Source organism: Topomyia yanbarensis, chromosome 2 (genome assembly GCF_030247195.1).
Source record: "Topomyia yanbarensis strain Yona2022 chromosome 2, ASM3024719v1, whole genome shotgun sequence".
NCBI lineage: Eukaryota > Metazoa > Arthropoda > Insecta > Diptera > Culicidae > Topomyia > Topomyia yanbarensis.
Window position 1 is genome coordinate 76,837,104 of NC_080671.1, and position 26,460 is coordinate 76,863,563.

General features: G+C 38.5%; 1 protein-coding gene across 10 annotated transcripts in view; it reads right to left on the bottom strand.

The window, feature by feature from the left end:
- Positions 1-25: 25 nt before the first annotated feature.
- The window catches only part of LOC131678493 (protein NDRG3), a 224,934-nt gene continuing 198,499 nt past the window's right edge, over positions 26-26,460 (bottom strand). For 6 of the 10 annotated variants that reach the window (XM_058958681.1, XM_058958683.1, XM_058958674.1 and 3 more), the window contains one exon: positions 26-15,666. In XM_058958681.1, the coding sequence (XP_058814664.1) occupies positions 15,410-15,666 (257 nt within the window). In that variant the 3' untranslated portion in view covers positions 26-15,409. Of the gene's footprint in view, positions 15,788-21,753; positions 23,297-26,460 lie in introns of those variants that run through there. The other 4 variants (XM_058958675.1, XM_058958679.1, XM_058958678.1 and 1 more) reach the window with 4 other exon arrangements.

The following is a 26,460-nucleotide window of genomic DNA, read 5'->3' on the forward strand; positions in this document are numbered from 1 at the left end:
AATAAGTGAAATAAAACTTCATCAATTTTTTATCCTTTGTTTACCTTTATTATCTTTACCGTTATTCTTAATGTTTTGTAACATAATGAAAAATCCAAAAACCAATAAATCCATTTGCTTCTAGCTTAGCAGTGAATTGTATATTCTGTCGTTTTTCATTTACTTTCACAATTTAACACATTTGCTTATTTGCTTACTGTGACACCGCTCGGCTATATGACACTTTTTTTTGCTTCTTTTGTTTGCTTTCTTAGATTCTCGTATGTGTACTTCCTTCCTAAGGATAGTTTTAGATTAAGTAATATTATCATAAAAAGTTTCATATGTCGCGTTCTGCATCAGAGGCCTGTATTGTGTTTCGTTAGAGCAGTTCAGCTCAAGCAAGGTCGGGCCTCTCTCTGTGTGTGTGTGTGGTTTCAAAACAATATTCCGTCCCGTCAGCATGTTCGATTGGTCAAAAATCAATGCACAAGCGATTCGGTTTCGGTCCATTTGGCGACCCAGGTTACGAATATAAATTATAACCGGTTGTTCGACGGTCCTTTTACAGTTTGATAAAATACTAAATCAGGTGTCAATTAGCTTAACTAGGACCACAAAATGGCATTAACAACATTGATTGGGCACAAACAGATCGGAAAGTTTTGTTCTGGGCTGCTTGTGTTTTTTTTTCTTTTGTTTTGCTTGTTCTGTCCTTGGTTTGAATATTTATAATTCCGTCAGGCACTCAAGTGAAAAATTTATTGTGTGGTACCCTTTCATGCAGGTATTGTTTCGATTTCTAAACATTGTTTTTTTCGAAGATGCATGCGCAAATAAGTTGCATTGGTTCTGCGAATCTGCGGAGATGTTTTCAACTTAAATTTGGCTTCTAAATACATCGGTTGGCAACATATGGCATAACATTGAACTGTCAGTACTAAATGTTGTGAAATCAAACAGGTTCTAAGCCTAAACTTGTCGGTAGTATTTAAAAAAAAGGGATCTATTGCTAATAGCTGCTTATATAACCTGTCTATATTTACGTTTAGTATGTATGAAACTTCTACATTACTCGTCAGCTTTCAAGGAAAGTAGCTACCTGAAGCACGGTAGTTATCTATAATTTGCTTCCTGTTGGTACACACTACGGCAATAATTCTCGCTCACCAGTGGGTGGAGAGGGATTCAAGCTCGAAATGACACTAGATTCAATGCTTGAAGTTTAAACCAAGCCATGACGGATTTCATCTACTTTTGACAGTTCAGCTGTCCTTACCGTGTTAGAGGGGGTCAATGATTAACAGTTTGCTTTCGGGGGTATTTTTATGGCCCATATAAATATGCCTGTCACTACATAAACATGCAAAGTCTACAAATTTTTGTTTAGTTCAATAAGCAATGTAGCGTTCTGGTTTGATTAAGGTTTGTCCTTATACTATTTTTTTTTTGTTTCAATTCAGCAGCATTTACATGTACATAGTCGTTCCGAACAGTGCAACGTTGGGTGTTCGTTCGGTTTATTTTTGTTTAAACCGCCATATTATCATTGTTGAACATATAAATAGATTAGAACTAAGTAGTATGACAGTACATCAATAAATTATCGGAAAATATCACGTTTACCAAACTATTGATCTAGATTTATTTGCAGGATTAAATGAGACAAATAAATTATTGTACAAATTAATGGAATAGTTTCAAACTATTTTTCTTTTCAATTAAAACTTAACCAATCTCATATTGAAAAGTTAAAGTAAAATCTTTGTTCCACTTTAATAAACCTGCTAGTTCTTATCTATTACGCTTGTTCAGCACTAACTAATTAACAATTGTTCAGCTTTATAGGAAATGTATCTCCTGTTTTCACCGTGATTCTTTCATCATCGGTTCTTCGCGATTCACTCGTTTAAATGCAAATTACTCGTTTTTGTTTTAGGCAGAAACCAAAGTTAAAGCCTTTTTTTTTTTTCAAAATACGCATCAAAACAAATGAGCCGATCTAACAAATTAACAACTATTTGAACATATATTTTGTAGGTTTGATTTAGTCTAAGTACGATGATGGTTTCCGGTTTACTCGAATGGCAGTTTAGTCAGACACTAAATAGTACATATAGTAGGACATATAAGTACAGGATTTTTGTTTATTGCTGGTTACAAAACACACTGGGCGCGTATGGTAATTGAACAGGGTGTAACATCACTAACTTTTGGTTTTGTTTTTTTTCGATTTCACGTCACGAGTGTCGCGGTAAACAATAGTTACTGTTTTCTTTTGGAGATAATCGTTTTATTTCCTATTAGTTAAGCAGATATTTCGTTAATTAACCCGGTTCTTGATGACATATTTTGATCAAATATTATTGGAGGAGGTGCCTTCATCAGTGAGCGTGTCCATTATCGATTCAAAGTTGAAGCAATTTGCATTTAACTGTGGCTTTTGAAGTGCCTCTTCTGCTGATAAGTGTGTTCGTGAGATTCGCCATTTTATAATAACATTTGTGTTTGTTGGTTTGTGTCGTGTTTAGTTTTATAGATATGCATCTTGCTTAACAGATCTATCAATCTGTTTTTCAACATCAAGTTTAACTTGCTTTATTCATTCTTTCTATTTATAAACTCAGCCTATCAAGCAACCCGTCGGAATATGGTGATCGTATTCTTTAATTTCCATATGATAAGTCGAAATATTCCTTTTTAATTTATTTTTGATAAGTTTACTAACATCTTTCTTCTTATTGCTGCTTTTAAAGCTCATCTGATCTATTTCGTCGCTGAGGGGGTGAAACGAAATAACTGCCTTGCCTTTAGATTCGAAAAACTAACAACTCGTATTGTGCTGGTCACATGCCCCGGGGTAGTAATTCAGTGGCCAAAAAAAAATACTTCTGCTAGGTAACTCTAATTCATCTTGGTACCTCTATTCATCCCACCCATTTGAACACATTAATTGTAACAGTGTCTACTATCTCTATTCAAAGCATTAGCATAAATGGTAGGATGAATAAGAATGCGTAGTACTCGACTTTTAACTTAGCTCAAGGGCAAGTATTTTGCATTTTCCAGGCCAGATTTTTCATTGTATTACTTCTTTCGAAGTAAAGATGTAGAAACCTATTTAAGTGCAATCCAGTGACAGTTATCCGAGTTATCAACGAATTAGTGTGACATCCTGACTAATGAGATGAATAAGGGCTCGTTTAACCAAAATCTGAAATACAAAACGGGATAAATTCCAAAAATTCCCAACCGTCACCGCAATGGTAAATTGCATTAAAAATTTCCCATGATAGTTGGTCATACCACACCATACCATCTTTCATGTGAAAAGAATCAAAATTGCGTACAAGTATCGAAACATATTTGATGGCACTGCCCGACAGCTATATACTTCATTCCAACTGCTCGACTAGGTGCCGATTACGAAGTAGGCGCTCTAGTGGCGACTAGCGAAAACTCCATTCCATAGTTCATTTCAGCTTGCATGCGACTATAGGCTGGGAGAATTTCATTGCCTTTGTGGCATAGAATCGGTACACAACTTATAGATATCTATGCAAATCATTTCACCCACACTACTTGGGGTTTGTTTTCTTCCAGCTGTCATATATAAAACTGTCATTCAATTTAAATGTTTGAAATAGCTTGCTTAAAGTATTTATGATGATGGTTGGATGCTTTGTATCACTGTGAAATTTATTCCGTAGACGTGCAATACCGGTTGGTCGGAATCCACTATGCAAATAATCCGACTGAAAAGTTATTTTCAGTTTGGTTTCCTGCACCTATCAGAAATTCAGAACATTGTGACAGGTGGAGGAAAACAAATCGGTGAACACACTAATACAGTTACAGATTGTCAAGTATTCTATAATTAAGGCTGAACTCGACCCGTACTCGATAGCTTAAAAATTGTAAAGTCCGCCAGTGATGGCATTTCACCCTAGTGATGCACTGGCGCGTAAGTGTGATGCCTACACAGAGGATACAATGATCACACACAACAGAAAAAAGCAGAACGCTCTTTCTTTCGGAGCTGTATAGACCGATTTCAAGTGTGCGCTGGTGTTGAGGTAGTTGGGTGCGAGATAACCGTGCTCTCTTGCTCTTTAAATTCTCTGTGGTGCGCTCAGATAAAGTCACCACCGCGCGCGCCCCAGTGTCGCTGTGGTGTATTCACTGGCGTGTATTCACTGGCGTGCGATCTTTGGTTTGTTTTCGTCTTACAGGCGCGGGTGAGATTGATTTGATTTGCACAGGTTGTTGCGTTGTGTTGTGTGGATGGTGGTGGCTTATTTCAAGCTTATATGATTTTCTACTGAACATTTCATACAAGTTGCTTGGTAAAGCTAAAGAGTTTATAAAGTATTGTTACACTACCTGCAAAACTAAAAGTACTCGGTCCTCGGAGCAAATTGGGAAAACTTTTTACGTATCATCGTATAGAGAGTTTTATAATGACCAGAGGTACCTGATATGCAAACTCGTGTTATAAGTATTAATAGTTTTATTACAACTTAATCCTACAAGTTTAAAACGAAATCTTAGATTTCGTCCACAGGCTTGACATATTCAGTGAAATTAGGTATACGCTTGTGGCGATAATTAATTTACATACAACATCACAATTGAGCGTACACACGTTATTCATTTGTTCATTTGTCTATTATTTTACGTGGAAATCGTTTAAACAGCAGGCGAAAGCGAATGTTTCAAGAGCATGGGAGCTAGGAAGGGGATTCTGCGCGTCAACGAGCGAAATAAATTGGCTCAGTTTCGGGGTCAAGAAAAAAGGCCACTAGTGTTCACGCTTATTTTAAATGAACAATGAATCTTGTGTTCCATAAAAGGATGTTATAAATGGGTCAGCAGCAACAATGTTTATTATACGTAGAAGATTTTTATTCAGTGAGGTCATAAACATCCTCTGATATATAAACTTAATATTATAAGTTTTACAAATCATAAAATCACGGTAAACAGATAAACGTTCCTTGGAACAATTTAGTATGTATTTCAAAGACGATGGATTTGCCATTTTGAACTTCTTTGCTATACTCGTACTCGAACATGTTAGGTTTTAATTTTAATTCTCTCTCTTATTATTCCATCGCGTGGAAATTCGAGAGAAAACCAACTAATTTATTTAAATGATGGCAAAGAAGAAAAATGCCGTCAAAAAATTCCAGAACTAATTATTGAGGGGTTACACCACTATAGAGCACGAAAAATAGGCATATTTCGGGAATTTATCTTGACGCAATAATGAGATGAATCGAGATCTTGTTCAACTTTCCGGCAGTGCACGCTGCTCTGAAAATCTAGCGAAATCGTCTTAAAGCATCAGCGGCTGCTCGTTCAGTGGGCCATAAGCACGACTTCCGTAGGGTTAATGAAATATATAACATAAGTAATGAATTGCAAAAAAATGATTTATTCGAGTAATTTCATCACAAGATGGCGGCTGTGCAGCACTTTCCCGTCGGGGAGTTTTTTTGGAAGGGGTCCACGGCCGGAACTCTACGTCACGTAATTTTTGATCCAGAGCCAAAAACCAAAGCTTTTTAAACTGCTTAGAACGACAGCAAGCGGCGCACGTAAGATTTTTTCTATGTCTTGATTTTTCGCGAAATGGCACATTTTTTAGTCGCTGAAAATGTGTTAAAAATCGACACAAAATTGCTTATTAAAAATTATGCAATGAAAAAATTAAATCCCACGTACATCGCTGGAGAAAGTAATCTTGAACATGCTGTAAAAATTTTAGGCTGATCAAAAATCATTTGTTCGAGTTACATTTCCGGCCAGATCAAAAAAATTTATTTCGAGAAAAACACGGTAAACGTTAAGAGGCGTTGCGAACAATTTTAATATTTATTTATTGCTTTCGCGATTCATTTTTTGGAATATCATTTTCAGCATCCTAAAGCACCAGTAAACAAAATTCAACCAATAAATAAAAATTAAATGTTTTAAAAAGTCTAAAGTGCTGTAACCCCTTGAAAGCACTGTACCGGTCAAATAGAAGCGCTTTTAAATTGGCACGTCATTATTTTTTATAACGCGCTACAGAAAAAAAACAATTAACAATGTGAATTCTCGTGAAATTTATCTTGTTTTATGTGGACTTTATCTCGGAGAAGTTGGACATCGGATAAGCCTCTTCTCGCGAGAAAGAATTATAATATGATAATAATCGAAAACGTGTGTAATACCAGGACATTACTTGTAATGGATCACTTTACTTTTTGGCGTCGCCAAATTCGTAATCAAAATAAGTTAAATTACCATTGAGTTATTCAGTCGAACAAAAAATAGGCCGGTCCTAATATGGATGTACAAATCCCGTCTTACATCTGTTATACGATTATTCTGATACTACAGATCATTATAAAAATTTGTTTATACCAGCCGATACCTTGATACGTAAAATGTTTTCCTTGTTTGCCCCTAGGCTCGAATACTTCAGGTTTCCCTCGCTAGTGTAACAACACTCTATAAACTCGTAAGCTTTACCAAGCAACTTATATGAAATCTTCAGTAGTAAAATCATATAAGTTTGAAATAAGCCACCACCATCCACACAACCAGAGCTTAAAAAAATTGACATCGTTGCCTGAACTTGAAAGAAAACAAAATTCAATTCACGCCCGCAGCGATGAATGAAATTGTTGGTTCGTTTTAATCGTCATTCGGTCGGCCGACGCAGCTTTCAGGTAGAAGCAAAGTGAATTTTATTTCTATTCTAGCTCTGAGAGGGATTATTAATCAAAAGTGCAACAAATATAGATTACGCAATTCCCTTATGCTCGAAAATGTAGAAGATGCTAACTTCTGCCTTGAAACTGTCCACATAATAACAAATGAATGCTTTGGTTGGTGAATGAATTTATATTTCCTCTGCACTCAAGCATTCGATTCTGCATGAAATTTCAGTCAGCTGGAAAGTGAATGAATGAGGGAGACGTTGAATCTGAATGTCGGTTTCGGTAAATGCAAGCAGAAATAGGTAACTGATTTTGAAATTTCGTAACATTGCACACAACACAACGCAACAACCTGTGCAAACTAAATTAATCTCGCCCGCACTGCCGCTTCTAAGACGAAAACAAAACCAAAGATCACACGCCAGTGAATACACGCCAGTGAATACACCACAGCGACTCTGGGGCGCGCGCGGTGGCGAATTTATCTGAGCGCGCCACAGAGAATTTCAAGAGCTCTTCTCCACACTCTAGATCGTTCCAGTGTTGGGTATATGAAAATTTACCTCTGCCATCAACATGCGCTAACACACATCAAATACGGTGGTGTATATTAACGAAAGAGAAGCGCTCTCATTTTGCTTGACAAAGTGTGGGGAGTAATTTCAATTTCTCTTTACTGCACAGAGGATAGGGACATCACTGAAGTCCGCACCCGACCAGAGCCCGAATTATAAAATTTGAAAAACCCGACCTTAGCCTGGAAGTTTTATAATTGAAAAATCCGAGCGCAAGAAACTTATAAATCGTCGATATCTTAACCGAAAAGAAGAATAAATCATGGGGAAACGATTTTAGTACAATTTATTTCATGTATTAAATTAAATTATGGCAATGGGCTTTTCGTATTTTACAGTTAACACGACGTCACCCGCGTTAAGGGTTGGTACGGCCAAACTTGTGTGGAAAGGTGCCAATCAAGATTCTCTGACCAGTTCTGTCACATCATTAGCGTTTGGATGATCGTCCATGATGGGGTATATAATTTCTTTTATGGTTCAGATAATACGCGTGCCAGTCGATACATATGCTTCGACAGGGAGCTCTCAGAGCGACTGCAAACTTCTATAAATTCGCTAATAGCTTGAACAGAACACACAGTATTTTTTCGACCAATTACTAAGATTCTCATGACAGAAAGTGTTTGTTTCATATTTGAACCACTGATTTAATAGTGGCGCTAATTATACCATCTCCATATGAGTGCCATGAACAACGAAATGTAACAGTTTCAAGTATAAAGGGTGTTTTGTGACATATGTTACGGACGCCATTAGTTCATATAGTGCCAGTAATAGTTCTTTCAAATTTATCTAGGTAGAAATTCAACATGTTCTTCATTTGATCTCAGCCTTTTTGGTAACCCTAGTTAAAGGACACACTGAAACCAGGCATAAAGGTTTTTGTTGAGATACTTGATGCCTGGTGAGATGTGGGGTTAAATCCAAAGTTTTTCGTCACTTTTATTCAATATCGATTTATTTTAATTTAAGTTTTTTTTTTTCAAGATGGAATCTACTGGACTGGATTCTGTTTAGGTCCAATGGAACAACGCCAGTCTCCAGAAAATAAATTTGGGGATAGAATTGCTTGAATTATCTGCTTTTACTCAAATCAATAGAACGATCAGCATTTTTCGAGGGTTACTCCATTTGAGCCTCCATGAAGCCACCAAAGTACCACCAAATTGGCTTATGAGTTCAATACATGCGAAGTGTCAAGTTATCTCCGGACCGCAACGATCCTTGTAGTCACTTAAATTGAATAAATTTATTTCATGTTTCTGTTAACAATATTCATAGTAGAGCATTCGCTACACTTTCGAAAACTTTTCGAATGCTTACGATTGTCAAAACAACCAATCAGGAGCGTAATCAATAGATAATTCTGTATTTCCGCTACTTCGCGTAGATTCCACTCGCTTTGATTTGCTCGACACTTTAGGCGAGTTTCACGCGTTTACTCCGACCGCGACCTAAAGTATGTATGCTTCAAAGTATGTCGAAATTCATGTTCAATTATGGAAAGGTGAACCAATATTTTCCGACAAATTTTCTTTATTGAAGATTAGCATGACAATAAATCACGAGTGTTCATTTGAAAACAAAAATCAGGTAGCTTGCAGATCTGAAGAGAAAAAGATATATACATTAATAATAAAATTCAATGTTTTGACACCGGAAAATTTGACAAGTTTTAGCGATTCAAAGGTGATAAAATTTAGTACTGTTTTCTGTGTCATCAGTTTGTATCACGAAGTAAAATGTCTTAACCTTACTAGAAAAAGCAACTAGGTGTTGTATATAGTCGTAAACAGCCGAACGAAATGGTTGGGTTTATTTTTTTACCCGACCCGAATCAAAGAATTTGAAATTTACCCCTAACCCGAGAATTTCAAACTTGAAAACCTGGAACCTGACCCGAACCCGAGACGGTTAATTTTACAGAACCCGAACCAGACCCGAAACTCATCAAATTCGGGTCCGGGTTTTGGATCTAAAAACCCGAACCCGAACAATTCTAGTTCGCAACGCTGATGTATATCTATGGACTGTGTGTGATGGACTATTTCGTATTGTAGAAATCATACAATATTCTGCTTTCATCACAACTGAGGAATTGTCACATCACATTACTGGCTGAAAACACATCCGACTTCATCAGCTCCTATAAAAGATTGAAAACATCATAAAGCGATTTGTTTTTCATTTTCTAGCATACACTTGAACATTTTCAAGCGATGCTAAACTTTCTTCTTTGCGGGCACTGGTTGCCAGTTTATCTGATATTCTTTTGTCCAGACTCTGCCTATAGAGATCTATTTCTGTCGATTCATACAGACGTGTTATAAAGCTGTCTGCTTTTTCTCACTGTAAAACCGTTTACTTCGCTCAAAAAATTTTACCGAATCATAGCTGTACTGGCAACCGAAATAATTCGATCACATCTCCTGCTACCGAAACTTATTGTGTCGTCTTATTCTGTTTAAAATATTTTTTTTATATTGATTAGAGTGGTTTCAACCTTAGGATCATTCGCCTCTTTTCGGCTTGGAGAAATATCTTTTTGGAAAAATATCTACCCTATATGCGGGGTTGGGAATCGAGCCCAGGTGAACTACTTACAAGGAAATCGATTTACCAACTACGCTAGGTCCGTCCCCGTGTTAAAAATAATTCTACCTCGTCATAAATCAATTGGTGGATAAACAATGTGGAACGTATAGACTGGCCCTTGGTGAATCTGACCGAGTAGTTTACGAAGGATTCTGTGATGGGTTACGCTATTTCCACAAACAGGTGTAATAATTACCGTGACCTACGCAATTCAGTCAGTTCGATTAAAGCCGCCTATGATAAGCAAGGGGGACAACGCAATAAAGAAATAGAATGTCTGAAACAAAGCATCTAGTCATTAAAAGCTACCATTACTGAACTTGCCTTTACCTTAGCAACAACATTCATTCTTTTCCAATAAAGGACAACTGTTCGTAAACAATGTATCCCGGAAGAACTGCGAATGCTAGCTTAAGAATATTTTTGTCGAATATCAAAATCGACGTCATCGAGCAAGAAGTTCCGATTACTGTGAGTGAATGCTTAAACGTGAATGGTTCTGCAAAAATAAAAAAAAAACTTGTTTCGAGTATACAGAACGGTACTAAGCTAAATTATGTCGCAATCAAAGTGGATCTAGAGCTCACAATGGCCATCGCGGAGTTTTTTTTAATGTTTCGAGTACGTCATTATTAGTCTTAAGAATGTGAAGTGCGTGTTGCTGTTAAAAAAGTTGACGTACATATTCCTACTCATTCCGCGTTGCTGGCTGGCTTCAATGGTCCGCATACACACGTGTGAATCAGCTCCATGGCTCGTATAGATCTTGCCTTGAGTGTTTCATTAAACGGTAGTCTTGTTTGTTTCGAATCACACACATTTTCGTTTACTTTTAGGCCTTCCAGCTGCAGACCTTTCACAATTCTGGCACTTACGAGGTTTGCCTAACGGGTATTTTCGGTGTGGCAATATCTACGATGCCACAAATGCATTGGATTCCCAGAATCAGAAACGACTGCTGACACATCCTACACGAACAGCGGCTCCGTATTAAGCTGGAACAGTTTTGAGTTTCGAGATGCAACACAGACTCATATTCTGTCTTACTTGAAGATATACTTCATCTCATCATAAGATCGTGCGCATTCCGGTTCCTCCTCACACATCACGGAAAACAAGTGGAGCACTAAAGGTAGGACGTTTCTTCTTGTCACTCACGTTCGTCAGCATCCTTGCTTCGTCGGTTGAATGATCAGACGTCTCGAAAAGTGTCCCGCATTATTCATCATACTAATGTGTGTTCTAAATGCCCATAGGGTATGTACGATCCAATAATCATAGAACGTATTGAAGTCGGAATATCTAATCCCCGAAAAACAAGGGGATCGTGAAAATGCAGCTAATTTGTTCATGATGTCAGTTCAATAATCTTTACAAAAACATCTGCAACCTACAAATATGTAGGAAACCTTCAATAGGATTCTTCAGTGTGTCCCGCAGTCATTACGAAAACATACGGTTACTTTACTCTAACTTTTACACGTCTTTAAGAAAATCCATTCTTTCCTAATGTGTTCGACCGAAAATTATTGTCAGTGGCATCGTCGGCAGTCAAAAATGTTACAGCATACTTTCCAGCTCTATGCTCTTGTTTTCGCCCATTTCAGGGGGATACTTGCCTTTTGTAACCGGACTTACTACATGCAGGCATTGTAGTTCTCTCTCACTCACGCGAGAAGAAGCTTATCCGATGTCCAACTTTTCCGAGATAAGATGAGTCGTAAAATTCTCCGTCTCCACAAATGGCGTGAGAAATAATGTTCCGGATCAAATTTATTTGATTTTTTCCTTCTCACCGGAGAAGGTGATAATATTTTAATTTCGTGGAAATCAATAAAAACGTCAAAATATACATTTAATTTCAAAGAAAGGCGGCAATGAAGTACGATAGACTTGTTTTTTCGTGTTTTGGAATAGTGATAGCAAGGCAGCGAGCACAAAAAGGACACTGTAATAAACTCATTCGCTCATTCTCCAGAGGTTTTATTTATCCGGAGAAATAACACGTTGTATTTATCCGGAAAAGTTGTGCGAGTGCCAATAACTTTTCGCGTGAAAATGTGAGTTTTTATTATCGCAGTAGCAAATTATCTGGACGCATTTACTCATATGAGCTATAAATGCAATGGCTGACTACATGCGTGACACTCAAAAACTAAACCCCCACTTCTACTGACAAAAATTTACTGGATTCAGATTTGATTCAACCACCTGTCGCTTTACACCTCAGGAAATTTCCAACGAACATTGCTCTCCAGTTCCGTTGACCATTGATTGATGTAAATTGAAAGGAGTTATCTTCGAAGAGATTTCGTCGCACTTTAGGACCGTCATTTGCTTGAGCAAGTAAAAATGCCCTGTAACTCATTTCCCATCAAATAATCGTAACAATGTAGTACATTTTTCTAACGGAGACGATTTTCCTTATAATAAAGACGAAGTGCAAGTCGGCGATCATATAGGTTAAGACACATAAACATCTTATGATCCAAGAGCCTAACGACCTGTTCAGGGTATAATCCAAACAATATGTGGAATCGTTGGATTATATGAGTTAAAGTTCGTGTATAACTTTTTTTATTATGGATGTGCATTTGACGTCCTGTTGTTTCCACTGTTTACGCATTAGTTTCTTCTCGACTTTTATTTACGCAATATCTTCTGCCGATTCAGCAAAACACTCCAGTTTGATAACTTTATGCCATTGAACAAGCATACACTTTGCGTTATTTCTTCTTTCATCGCATTCTGTTTCACCTTGTACGTGATTTTTTTCGAGAGGTTCTTATGTAAACCACTGCCTATTGCGATCCCCGGCGCAACTGGGCTTATTAACCTGATAAAATAAACAGATATGTTCATTCAGTGATGGTTTATTAGGCTCTTTACTGACACAGTTAACCTCAGTTTTATGACGGTTCATTAGTGTGTATCCAATTTTTCTCCTTAGAGGGAAATATAGCATAGTGCTTTCGCATTGGCCTGCTAAGCCAAGACAAGCTTCGGCTTCACTGTGTCTTATCCGCATAAACAGAACTTATGCTCGGACGGGACATCACGTTTAACCAATCGTTCGATTGAAACACAATGTGTGTTTAAGTTTTGGGGATTTAGCGTCAAGTTAGTGTCGGTTTCTGATGAGACGAAGTCGAGACGCACCCATGACTTTATTAACCCATAAAGGCATACGGTGTTGCCATTTGGCAACATACCGAATTCTGTGATATTCGTATATATAGTATATATCGTATCTAACCAGAAAAATGAGTACCAAGCAAAAATAAGTTTCATGCATTTAAGGGTTAAGTTAGGATTTGCGACCTCGCCGGTGGTTGAGTGGTAAGCGTGACCGCCACTCATTCCAGTTGGCCTGGGTTCAATTCCAGCCAGCCGAGGTCGTTGAGATTTTTCTGAGGTGAAAAAATCTGTGGTCACGTCTTCCTTCGGAAGGGAAGTAAAGCCGTTGGTCCCCGTTTCATGAAATTGGTGGATCGATATTCTAGTCCAGGTAGTGGAATCACCTCTCTGACGTCGGTAAAGAAGAAGTGTATCCAACTTATATACTCTTACTAACAAAAATGTCCTCCTCCCGTGATACATGTGGAGTGCGCAATAGTATATACGGCCTCTAGCAAAAGCAAGTATAGGACTAACCATTCCTTCCCTTTCCTTTCGCGATCTACGTTCGGGCCTGGCCGGCGCCGGTATTGATCAAAAACACTAGGATTACCAATAGTTGCACATTGAAAGATGTTTCGCTACTCCCAAGCATAATTATCTACTGATTCCCTGTGCAACTTCAGCTAGTCCCGATCGATAACGGAGTGGCAGCCAGGGGTGGTCGCACAAGCTCAAACTCAAGGGTTAAGTTAGGATTTGTGTTCTTCACATACAATGACTGGTTTCACCAAAAAAATTTCGTCCTAGTGAGAAATTTTGGAGTTTACCAAATTTTTCTCCTTAGGGGGAAATATAGCATAGTAAATAAAGCTGCCCAGCAACTAAATGGACTATGAAAAGAAAGGCCCTATTGTGGTGTAAGAATCTTAAAACGGATGCGCAGAAAAGTGTAGTAATAAAATAAATTGGCCCAAAAGGATCAACTAAGATCCCGTCACAAGGGTGTTTTGGCCGACTATATCAAATTCATCAGGAAGTCTAAAAGGATATTTTGAAGAGGTTTTTACAATTAGATTACTAACATCTGATGAACACAAAACGTTTTAAGTCGCCTAACACTATTCACTTTCCCATTTCCACGGAGGAGATCGAAAGCAATATTCAAACGGAAAAAGAAATCATTGCAAGCCAACACATCTTCGTATTTGAAACATGTAAATAAACAAACACTTTGCTCTTCGGACTCCTGTGGATCTTCGAATATCAATAGCCTTGGTTTCATAAGCTAATTCTCTTACATTCTAACATCTGGCCAGCGTTAGTTTTCAGGATCTGTAAGATCAGACCAATAGCCATGATATTTTCCTGTACACTGTGAATCGACTGCAGAACTAGTCCAAATTTAGCATCAGGATTGAAATTTGAACCAAGGATATTTCTCAAGCTTACAATATTGATAAAAATCGTAAGTTTGAACACGTTGTGCTTGAATCACATTCACAAAACTCTCAAGCAACTAAAAGTACGGTTAATACCTAAAAAGAACACTAAAGTTCATATCAAGTTCATACAGAGCTTTCAAGCTACTTAAGTTTTAATGAAACTAGAAAGCTGCTTAAGACGCTATAAGAACATGGAACTTACAGGCAAATTAGTTTAAACGACAAGCTTAAGCAACTCTTTTATACGAACTTTTGGTTACTTGGGCTTTCATCGTTTACAAATTCTAGAAACTTCTTGCAAGAAGTTGTCATTTTTGTATTTAATTTACGACTTTTACAGAAAATGGAATTAAGCATTATGCGTAGTTTTGTTTTTTCAGAATCTCCTTTGCAATTTCTAGTATTATGGTTTTGAACTTCCTATTAGACAGCTCTCAAATTTCGCGTTGATAACTTTTGTTTGCAGAAATCTCAAATAATCAACAGCATAATACAATATGAAGTCCAGAACCATTCCCAGTATGTCTTACTTAGCTATGGGAAAAATCCTTGTACATTCTTATTTCCAGATAACGCTCTCATTTCGATCAGCATTTAAAATAATTTTCATTTGAAACCAGGAACACCAGGCTGATTTTGCTTAGCCTAATCGCATGCTTCCACCCAGCCTACTGTTCGCAGTGAAATGCACAACCCGAACGCTACTATCCCCCGGCGACGTGACCGCGCTACGTTGCACCATATACACTAGCAGCAATATTTCATTTCTCGCAAGCATCTGCCCAGAGCTACGGCCTACTCTTTCACCCTAAAACTGTATAGAAAATATAGCATTCAACAGTACCTTCTCTATCCTATACCGACGGTTAGTCCACACTTCCAGCTCATCACTTTCGTCCTCATACTTACCGACTGCTGCTACCGGCAGCGATGGTGACTGATGCCACAGTGCATTGCCACCATCACCGCCCGATATGTGTCTTTTCTAGCAAGTCACATTTTCCGGCAGCGGATTCTCGGTTATTCGAATCGAGGCCCCGGTCGTTGCGCTCACCGGCAGATTGTTGTTATCGATGATGGTTCCTCCCGTTCCGCTGATGACACCACCTCCTCCACTACCGGCGTTTCCGTTCAGCCTGTCGAACTCTTGGGTGTTGTTGATATCGTTGTTGTTGTTGCAGTTAGTTGTTGTTGTAGTTGTTGTTGTAGAATGGTTTTTAGCATGCGGTGAAAATGTTGGTGCTGCCTCAACACCATTAGTACGATTAATAGCTTTAGCTGAATAAAGCGAGGTGCGTGTCTTTGATGGGATGATGGTTCGCAAATGAGCTAGTCGTTATAATTTGTTGATTTTATATTTTCTCTGCATATTGGTAGAAAATATACACTGATTACATTTAATTAATATGATTCCGCACAAAATTTCATTGTTTTGTACTTTTATTTTTGGTTTTCGAATTTTGCTGTTGCTAATTGTAAGCACGATTGGTTGAGTGGTGACAGTTTTTTTTCTTTTGAGCATAAAAAACTGCTGAGCTGAGAGCAAAATGAGCGTTCAAAAATCAAAATTGAAAAATTGAGAATATAACAAAGGAACAGTTGGCAAAACACAATTAAACACAAAGGAATTTTAATTTGCACGCATGGAATATGGTTCCGGATTTATATCAGATGGTATTTGGATTCGGGAATTTTTCAACAAAGAACGGATCAATCATTAATCAATGGATATTTTCAGTTGTATACAATTGAGATTTTAATAATTCGAGCAATCATCCCGAGAAAGTGAGTTTAAATTTATCTTATTATTAGAAACAAAATCGATTAATTCAGAAGCCAAACTGTTTAAAAAAGAACAATGGAAAAATGATTGAAGCCAGTAAGAAGCATTGATGTGAAATCAATTAGATAGTGCATGATACATTCATTAAAATGATAGGCTGCTAATGAAGTTTATGATAACGCTTAGTGGCGATGAATGATTTTGAAAACTGGATGGCACGATCGATATTTTTGACAACTTGGTGATGATATACATGTTTTGTTTAAAGGAACAGATAGCAATAATTTGATTATAAATCCAAGATCAGTTCGACCAGCAACTAATGAACTGCTGTATAAGCATAGACGTTCCAAGTTCATAAACTGGTGAAATTACATGCACATACAGTGTCTTCGATTGTCCTCAAAATGAAGATATGTTTTCGCATCTGGCATCGCTGAATTTGAACTAAATATATGCATCACCATTAGGCGATTATTTGTATTATCATGGTAAAAGACTCTCTTTTCTCCACCCATACAAATACGAAGCGAATGAGGTTACAGCGCCGTTTTGTACGAAGTTCAATGTAAAAATAATGGGTGCTCAATAAAAATGAGAATTATTTCAATACCTTTCTGTAATTAAAGTAAAGAGCGTATTTTTTCTCTCCAAGAGAATTACTCTCTGGACTCTCTAGAAATAGGTGGTATGTTTCTTTTCGCTCGGGTGCTGTCAGTTCAATCGAAGATGGCGTCGAAACAGCAAGCACTTCGCGAGCGTATTGTGCGGTTTTACGAAACGCACGGTCGTCGTGGAAAAAAGTTTACGGTAGGCCACTTTCGAGACAAAAACGTGCCCGTGAGTACAGTTTACCGGATCCTGGCATCTCTGAGCGTAGAGCGGAAGGCTGGTAGCGCGAGTCCGGCAAAGATAATGACGAAGAAGAAGAAGAAGGAAAGAAGGAAATGTTGAAAAAGCTATTCGACGACAAGGACGGAACGAGTTTGCGTGACGCCGACCGAAAATATCATCAAGGTATGGCACTTTGATTCTCCGAACCCTCAAGATGGAGGACATCGTCTGTCGGAAGAAGACTCCGGTATTCCGAGTGCACGGACGAACAGATAGCGATCGTGAAATCACAGTTCCGGTGGATGATGAAGAACTACCGCGGCACGTCGTTCGTGCTGGACGACGAAAGTTACTTTCCGCTCTCGAAGACCCACATTCCAGGAAATGACAGATACTTTACTATAAAATATAAGTTTATGCATAAATTTAATAAAAAAGTTATGCTGCACATCGCCATATCAGATAGAGGAATTTCGAAGCCATGGTTCAAACCGAGCGGCCATCAATCATCATGTGTACCAGGAGGAGTGTCTTGAGAAAATTCTTCTGCCATTCTTAAAGGAGCATCATGCGGATGGGAAATACGTCTTCTCGCCAGACGCTGGAGTATCTTGAGCAGAAAAAGATACCGTACGTGCCGAAAGAAAGGAACCCGACCAACTTGTCCCAGTGCCTCCCCATAGAGGATTTTTTTTGACTCCCTCAGTGCCCTAGTGTACAAAAATAATTGACGGGCCAAGGATACGAAGCAGTTGTATCCGGAAGATGGGCGTCAGTACCGTCCAGCGCTCTTATGAGAGCAATGCGACTAAGTTGCGTTGTACGGTTGACCAAGGCCCTTCTTCAATATTCATTGACTTTTTTTGAAGAATAAACATTATGTTTTTAATAAAAAATACTTTATCCGCTGAAAACTTTTTTTTCGCTTTTTAACTACATGACTGAAAAAACTCATTTTTTATTGAACACCCGTTATACCTGTTTTAAGTTTAGTAACAGACCTCTTCGAAATAATAAATCAAAATACTCTGCTGGGGATGTGATTATTTCCGTTCCAATTCCACTTTAAACTCGTATATTAACACTACGCTGCTGAATAAACCTTAAGGCATTTAATTAAACTTTTTCTTGGTCAGATGGCACGGATGACTACCAAGAATCGCTATAAATTTGCTTCGCAATATTCTGAAACAAATCCAAACTGAAACTGCTCTGACATAACTTAATCTCCTCGACCATCAAAATCACTAACTAACACCCGCTTTTCAGTAAGCGCAAGTCAAGTTCAGTCCGCTCGTGCTGTAGAAATACCTACAGAAGCATGCTACCTTAGCGATGAAAAAATATCGCTTATATTGGAAATATGAAACGTGTGTGTCATTAAGCTCATTACCCTACGTACCTATGAGATGCTGAAAACATTTTGGCATGATAATGTCACCCGTATCAACCCAACGCACTCACAAGATGAAAAATAATTCTGTTCGTCCCAATGCAACACACACTCGTCGCACCCTGTAGAGTTGGCCTCAATCCAGTACCCACCCACATTGCAAATCATCGTGTATACACGACTCGAACCTATCGCAATTTCATACTCGTTTGTGTACATGTAAAGTTTCAAATCGCACAGCAGGCTGACATCACATGATAAATTTTGCACACAGCAAGCCGACGGGTGCAAGTTGTACACGGTTTAGTTGTGTGCGGGTTAATGCCACCTTGATCACTTGTAAGCGGACTAGACTTGTAGTCTACAAGTCTAGTCCGCTTATTGTACCGTCCGGACAGTACAGTCAACATGTTGCTCGTTTGACATGTGAGCAACGACTGATATAAAACCAACACGCGGGAGTTATATAAATAACCTTCCCGTATGTGATGAAACGCTTAGATGTTCCCTTTGGACGGCTCTGCCTGAAAAAGACTTGTAAATTTCGCACTTTCCTTGTCGATTTCGAAAGGTTTTCTGATAGATTCATATTTGATTTATTTATAATAGAATATCACGATTTCGTTCAGTACAACGAAAGTTATTAACTTTAAAGTACCGGGAAAACATCTCAGCAGAAATTTTTGAAACGGGGCCCCGGTATTGAAATGTTAGAAGTATTATACAGGGTGCGCCAGCTTTATTGAACCTTGAACAACTCCGCCATTTTCAGCCGATTTTCACAAGTAAACAAGTTTTTTTAGGATTTTCATGCCATTTATTAAAAACCAGGTTTGGAATACAACGTCGATTAAATGACCACCCCCATTTGATACACAAAAGCAGCTCATTTGCTGGCATTTTGCATGACATTGGGTAGCATATCGGGCTTAATCGCAGCAATCTCAGCTCCTATATTAGTTTTGAGTTCGTCAAGGTTCTTAGGTTTGCTAGAATAAACTTTACTTGAACTCCACAGAAAAAAGTCTAGTACCGTCAAATCCGGAGGATGAGGAGGCCATTCCAAAATACTATTTTTCGAGACAACGCGTCCTAGGAATTTGCTCTGCAAGAACTTGATTGTAGCGGCTGCGGTGTGGCAAGATATCCCGTCTGGTTGAAAATAGAAGTTTTACAGACCTTTTTTTCTGCATTTGTGGACAGACAAAGTGCGCCAAAATCCAACGGTAGCGTGCGCCGGCAATGGTCTCCTCCTTTATGGAAACAGTTTTTTTAACGCTACACCTTCATTGGAACGGAATAGGAATCTAGGGAGTTGCTACAAACCCGTATTCAAAGAAATTCTTCACCAAATTACGCATTGTCTTGTTTGTAGGTGCCGAATGCCTGCCATATTTTTTACGATAAGCACGCACAGTTCTCACTGTTGAACGATCGTTTTCAATGTAAAGCGCTACGATTTCAGCGCGTTCTTTTAGTTTAAATCGACTCATAGCTAAAATGGCTCTAATTGACGTTTCAGAATTGTGTTTATCCGTCAAAATCGGCTGAAAATTGGCGGAGTTTGAAATAGGATACATATAGATGGCGCACCGTGTACTTCAAAATAAAAATTCAAAATCTATTCAGTAAATACTTTTCTCCAGCTCACTTTCAGGACTCGAGAGTAGAGGACCTCCTAATGTACAAGAAGGAAGTATGACTGTCAGTCGTACGATTGCGATAGATTGGAAGATGATGTCAGAGAGAAGTATCCTAATCAAATGACTTGTGAGCAACATTTCTTGTGCATTAGTGTGGTAGACCTTGTCTACTACCCGATCAGAAACACATAACAGACATATTTCAAAACTATATCTCGCATTGTTACTTGTTAAAAATTTCTGTTATTTTACCTACTAACGAGACCTAATTTATCGGTTCTATCGGTCACATAGCACCTCTATAAAACGTCCTTAATTTGTTTAGATTAACTTAGATTATTCGCTATACAGAGAAGTAATCGGTTGCATCTGATACTTGGAGAAATTTCTTCTAACGTTGTTCCTGTGATGATAATGTTCATCAAGAGACCTATGAGGACAACGTATCACTACCTATTGAGCATTGCAAGATGACGTCATATGAGTAAAAATGCTCGAAAAAATGACAGTTCAGCGAGCTTGTTTACATGATGTTAGAATACGAACGAAGTTTCTTATACTGGGTGTAATCAAAAATTTTCCAAGTCCATGTAAACAAGCTCTCTGAACTGTTAGAAAAGTGAGGTTATACATTTTCATGCAATGCTCTATTGCCCCCTAATCTACGGTGAACCAAATTAGAACATACACCCTTAAGGGGTGGTCTACTGTAGGAGGCAAAAAAGAAGCCGCCTTCGCGATTTTTTTTGCAAGAGAAAGACAAGTTATGAAAATTTCGGCATATTTGCACACAAATTTTAAAAGATCAAATATTTTTTTGCCAGATTTGCGGTTACTCTTCAGACTATAATGACGTCTGCGTCCAGCACCCCTTAATCAACAAGTTGGGTAATGACGGTGAGTTTACGCTCGTGACCCGAAAGTGTAAGAGGTGAGTAAGAGCATTTTGTTGCGAGCACCGAGTAGCTTTAACATTGACGTCAACAATAACAAGACAAGAGTGAATAACCCTCATGATGCAATGAATGAGTAAATTAATGTTTCTCATTCACGAGAAATAGCAAGTGTGTTCACGAAATCTTACAGACACTCGATAATATATGTTATTTTTACATATTGGAAATATACAGGTCTTACAGCTCCGTTAAGTTGCCTCTTTGAGCCGTGTAAAGTAAAAGTTAACAAATTACCAAATCTGACACAGGAACGACCGGGTTTGTACGATAATGAATGGAAAATAAAAACTTGTGGAATTCTTGTCATTCTGGCCACCGCGAAGGATGTGAAGAGATCCTCTGATTGTAAGAACCTGATGAGTTCGAAATAAAAATACCCGAAAATTGAAAAGTACTCGAAACAAGTAAAAAAATAGAAATAGTATTCTAATTTTCAGGTATCTATAGAACATAATTCCATGGGAATCCCAGGACACCATCGCAATGCCACTTGTAAACTTTGATATGTAAATATCAAAATGTGTGCGTTTTTCTAGATTTAAGTTTTAAGAAGAAATTAGTCTAAATAAAAAATGCAGTTTAATCTTACGCTGTTAGCAGAACGATCGACTCTGCTTTATTATTAAATTGGCTTGATGGAAAATGTCATTTTTACAAAATGGAGAAAAATAAATTAGAATGTCATCAAAAGAAACATAATAAACCTCTATAACTGAACGATTCAAGCGGTTTACACAATTTATGTTTTAGTTTTTATTTGCATTTATTAAATTATTAAACATGAACATAATACGTATACTCAAACAAAAGCGCATGGAAACAGACTGCAATCCTTATCCTTACCATCTTATTCGCTGTTCATTTCCTAAGCCTAAATAAAACTATAACACAAAATTTCAGCAAAGCTCATCTAAAACATAATTTGGATCGTCTAACTCAGCCTGAAATGCATTATACAACTACTCTGATAAAACTATATGAAGCAATCTGAATGGCCATTCAGACCGGAGGGAACGCAACCCGTTTGAGACTCTCCGGTCTGGGTCTGTATATGGATAGAGTCTATGACAAAAAAAACCTTAACAAATTAATAAATTACGTGCTGAACGAAAACTAATACATTGATTGCAGCCGGAGGGCTGTGGTTTGGCTGATCGAATTGATCGCATTCGTGGACTGGATTGAATATGGATCCAGCCGGGGCCGACACGATCGTTGTGTTCAGTTATTCTGACAAGCTCATGTTCTTCTTTTCAGCAGAAGTCGAAATCTTTTTCGAAACTGGTTGCGCGTGTTGATTGTGAAAAAATAAATTTATATGAATTGTGTGGCAAGTGAAAGTTTTTCGAATCGACTATGGATTTTCGAAAGATTATCCGTGTTTGTTTCGGTTGTAAAAGGTGATAATTTTCTTTGAAGGCACTCTGACCGTCAATGGTCTTAAAATAATCAAATTCTTCAAATGTACGGATATTAGGGAAACAGGACAAAAGACGCTAGTAAGCTGAATAGAAATGAATTAAATGCCTACGTTAATGTATTTTTTATGCATGATTAGAGTAAATATTTGATCTACCAGCATAAACAACGATTGATTGGAATAGTTGGATTAGGCTTCTTATTATGTTGCTGTAGCTGCAAGAAGCATTTTCCTTAAAAATGATTCAAAATACACACACTCTCAGTCATTCTTGGTTTCATCTTTTCTACATAGCGTACAATTTTGAGGACGACCGGGAAAAATCTTCCGCTGGGCCTTTTAGAAGCAGCAATAGTGGTAGCGTGTATGACAAATCCAATTTCTAACAATAATTTTATCTCGTTTCGGTTATGAATTTTTGATATAACACTGATTTCGGCAGGCGTTTGTGTGCAGCTGTAACGTAACCGGGCGAATTTGTGATTGGTGCGGGTATAATTTTCTGTTTTGGGTTTAGTTGTGAATTGTGCGGTATGCGTATGGCGGTTGGTGTGTAGGTGTGCTTGTTGTCTGGAAGACCAATGTTTATTAAATGAGGCCGATTTTTGAAGTCCTTCAAGTAGGATAGGATCCACCCGTGAAGCGTTTCGTTTTGTTTCATTTGGTTTTGGATTAACTAGCAAGCTGGAATCTACTGTGCGTTGGGAAACATTTGGGTTCAGAATCATACACGCTCTTTCGCTCTCGCTAGCCGGCATTCTCGCGTTCTGGCTCACTCGTAATTTAAACTTTCTATTGTGCTCGAGCGGGACAGTTTGCCTATCTTTTGCAAAGCGCCAACAGCTGAATAAACAAAATAAATAAAAAGAAAAAAAAGAATTGTAAGTTTTGTGTTAAAACGAATTGTTGCAGATTTAATGCGTGTTTCGAGGAAATCAAATAAAATAATCTCTGAAATTATTAGGAAAATCTGGAAGACTTATTGCTCGTTTGTTTACTACCAGAGAAGGAATGTTAGTTATTAGTTAGTACAATATTGAAATATGGTTTAAGGAGTTGCTTGTATGAATTCCGGTGTTTATGTCGGCTATGAAAGTTTACTTAGGAAAAAGAGATATGGTATTACATTACAATTTTTCTATTTGCTGTAAGATGAACAAACGTAGAAGAAGCTGGCAAACTCCATAACGATATTAAAACTTTCAAAAAGCTTTTCAACCGTTAGGGTAGTCTTACGAATTTCTTGGAAACTCTACAATTAGGTAATTCAATACAATTTAAATAGTCCGCCCAGATAAGCTTAGGACTATGGTTTCCAATTTGAACCTAGCAAACGACATTGCTGCAAAACAAAATCCTTACGAAGGAGTACCGTGTCTACGTACCCGCCCACAAAGTTGAGATACATGGCGAAGTCGCCGATTTGAGCTTGACATATGTGGTTGGTTGTTTCAAGGACCGCTGCTTTAACCAGTAAAGATGCAAGCGATCACGTCTAGAATTAGTCACAAAGGACGGGACAAAATAGCATTCAGACTTGCATCGGGTGAATTTCACTGGTTCTGTTTTGTCAAAACACGTCCTCTTTAAATTAGTTTGTCTACCTGTCACTCTTTTTGTGCCGCGGGTCATGAGTTGCACTTAATATGTACAAAGAATTGGGTCACATAGCCACCCATTGTAGCAACAAGACTCGATGCTGCTGCTGCAAAATGAAACATGGTGAAGACGCATGGGGTGCGAAGCTAGAAGAATATTCCTTTTGTCCACTCTCTGGAGCTTTCGACAAGTTCCGCATACAGACAGCCCAAGGAAACACTGAAGCATTCTTGTTAAGGGAACTCAAAGCAATCTTTTCCAGAAGTGCTAAATAGAGTAACGCCACTGATCATGACGATCATCTCACGCTCTCTTGTGTCGGTTCAGGGAGAGTGGGATTCTAACGATCATATGACAGGACATCTTTTTTGTGCCTAGAAGCTATAGGAAGCGAGAACCTGAGATTCGCCGTAAAGGCCAAAAGATTTATCTCGAGGAATCACCATATATCAGTTCGAGGAAGTACCGCCACAAAGATGAAGCAAAAAATTTGAAAATTTGGGGCCAAACAAGGAGGTTCCATCTCTTCCAGGGATACCAAAAACCCCAATACTATACCCCAATACCAAAACCCCAATACTTGGGGTTGCTTCATCTTCATCTCAACAATACAGTCAAAGATTCAACCTAGTGCTGTACTGTTAAAATTCTATTACACCATGGACTTAATATTTACATCATTTGACGTTTTTGAATTGCTTAAAAGTCTTTTGATAGTTTTCTCCTTACAAAAAAAAAATGTCTGCCCAAAACTCTGTGCCGGCACAGAAGTCCTACCACGTCGCGTTCCTTGCGATACCCCGAACGAATCACCGTTTTCGATGGTAGAAATCTTATTTGGTCGGTTTATCACGCAACAGTACCCCGGGACTCGAAAGAATCAAATTCAACTTGTTGAAGAATCTGCCTGTTTCTGCGAAAAGGCGTTTGATGAATTTATTGAAAGTTCCTTGCGAGTAACACTGTCCCTCAAGGCTGATGACAAGTAAAGAGATCGCTATTTCAAAACCGGACAAACCCTCCGATCAGAGCTCGTATCGGTCGATTGCAATGATACCCGGTATCCTGAAGTTGTTCGTGAAAACAATCTTGTTCCGGTTCGACAATTGTGTCGAAGTAAATGGCTTACTGTCAAATATTTCATTTGACTTCGTCAAAGGTAAAAGAACGGGCGATTACCTTGCGTTACATTCAACGAAAATTTAAATAGTTTTCACTAGCAAAGAGAAGATTGGTATCAGTGTTCTTGTATATTAGGAAGGGTTAGTATATTAGGAAACTCAGTTTCTATTAACGTTCTTGCAAAGATGCTGCTCCAGTCACCTATTTTCAATAACTTTTAGTCAATTATGTTATTGTCGTGGAAAGCAAGACATTGACGAATGTCTTGTCATTTCCTGCAAGTTAAGGCAACTAGCGGATGACGTTCTGCAAGAACCATTGCAAGGTATTTTGAACTATTTGTCTACTCGGACTTCTGCGCGCTTAATTCGCTGATCTGATTTATGTCCTTCTACTACATAGCACAGAACATCAATTCTTCTTCGTATAATCCTATATGGCCTCTTTTTCGGGATAGAAAAATCTCTTTTTGGAAGATTTCAAACCCAATCCTGTAATATGGTACTTTATCGTTTTATCAATAGTAACTCTACCTTAGGTTGCCCGAGATTTTGATTTCAATTTCGTGTTTTCGGTTTTTGGAGCTAGCATCAATCCGGCGCTTGCTTAGTCCTTCCACTAAGTTAGTGTCGGATTCTGATGAGACAAAGCCGTTCGCTCCGATCCTCCCTTCATTTTTTGGAGCTGTCGAAGTTGGCGTCTCCAGTGGCTAATGAAGTGAGCCATGGTTTTAGATTTGAAAAGGGAGATAATATCCGTCGATGGGCTCAATTTTGTCAGCTATCTTCCGGCCTGTCTTTTACAAGCTCCTCTTCCTCATTCCCGCGGATCCCGCTGTCACCGGGTACCCGGTATACCGTAGTCAACGGATCGTAGATGTCCTCTATAGTTTGCATGTAAGGGTGGTGTGATGTTCCCGTTTCCAGGGCAGATATGACAGGCAGAAAATCAATCAGAATGATGGTCGGAATTTCTTCTGGTCTCCTTGCAATCGCGAGACTGATGACAGCAGCTTCTGGCGAGATAACGAAGCAGTTTGTGCGAAAGCGGTAGGCCAGACCAGAACCCATTACGCGGAACCCCACTCCGACTCTTTCTTGAAGCTTGGAAGCGTCAGTGTAAATCCGGATGTGATTCAGGAATTGTTGGTTCATAAGCTCTAGGAAATTGGTCTGAATGACCTCGGAGGAAGGCCTGCTCGTAGCGACCTGAATGGGTTGGTGTTGGTGTTTTGGCTTCTCGTGTAGCAGGGTCAGTCTCGGGTTCTGCGGAAGCGAGCTATTTCT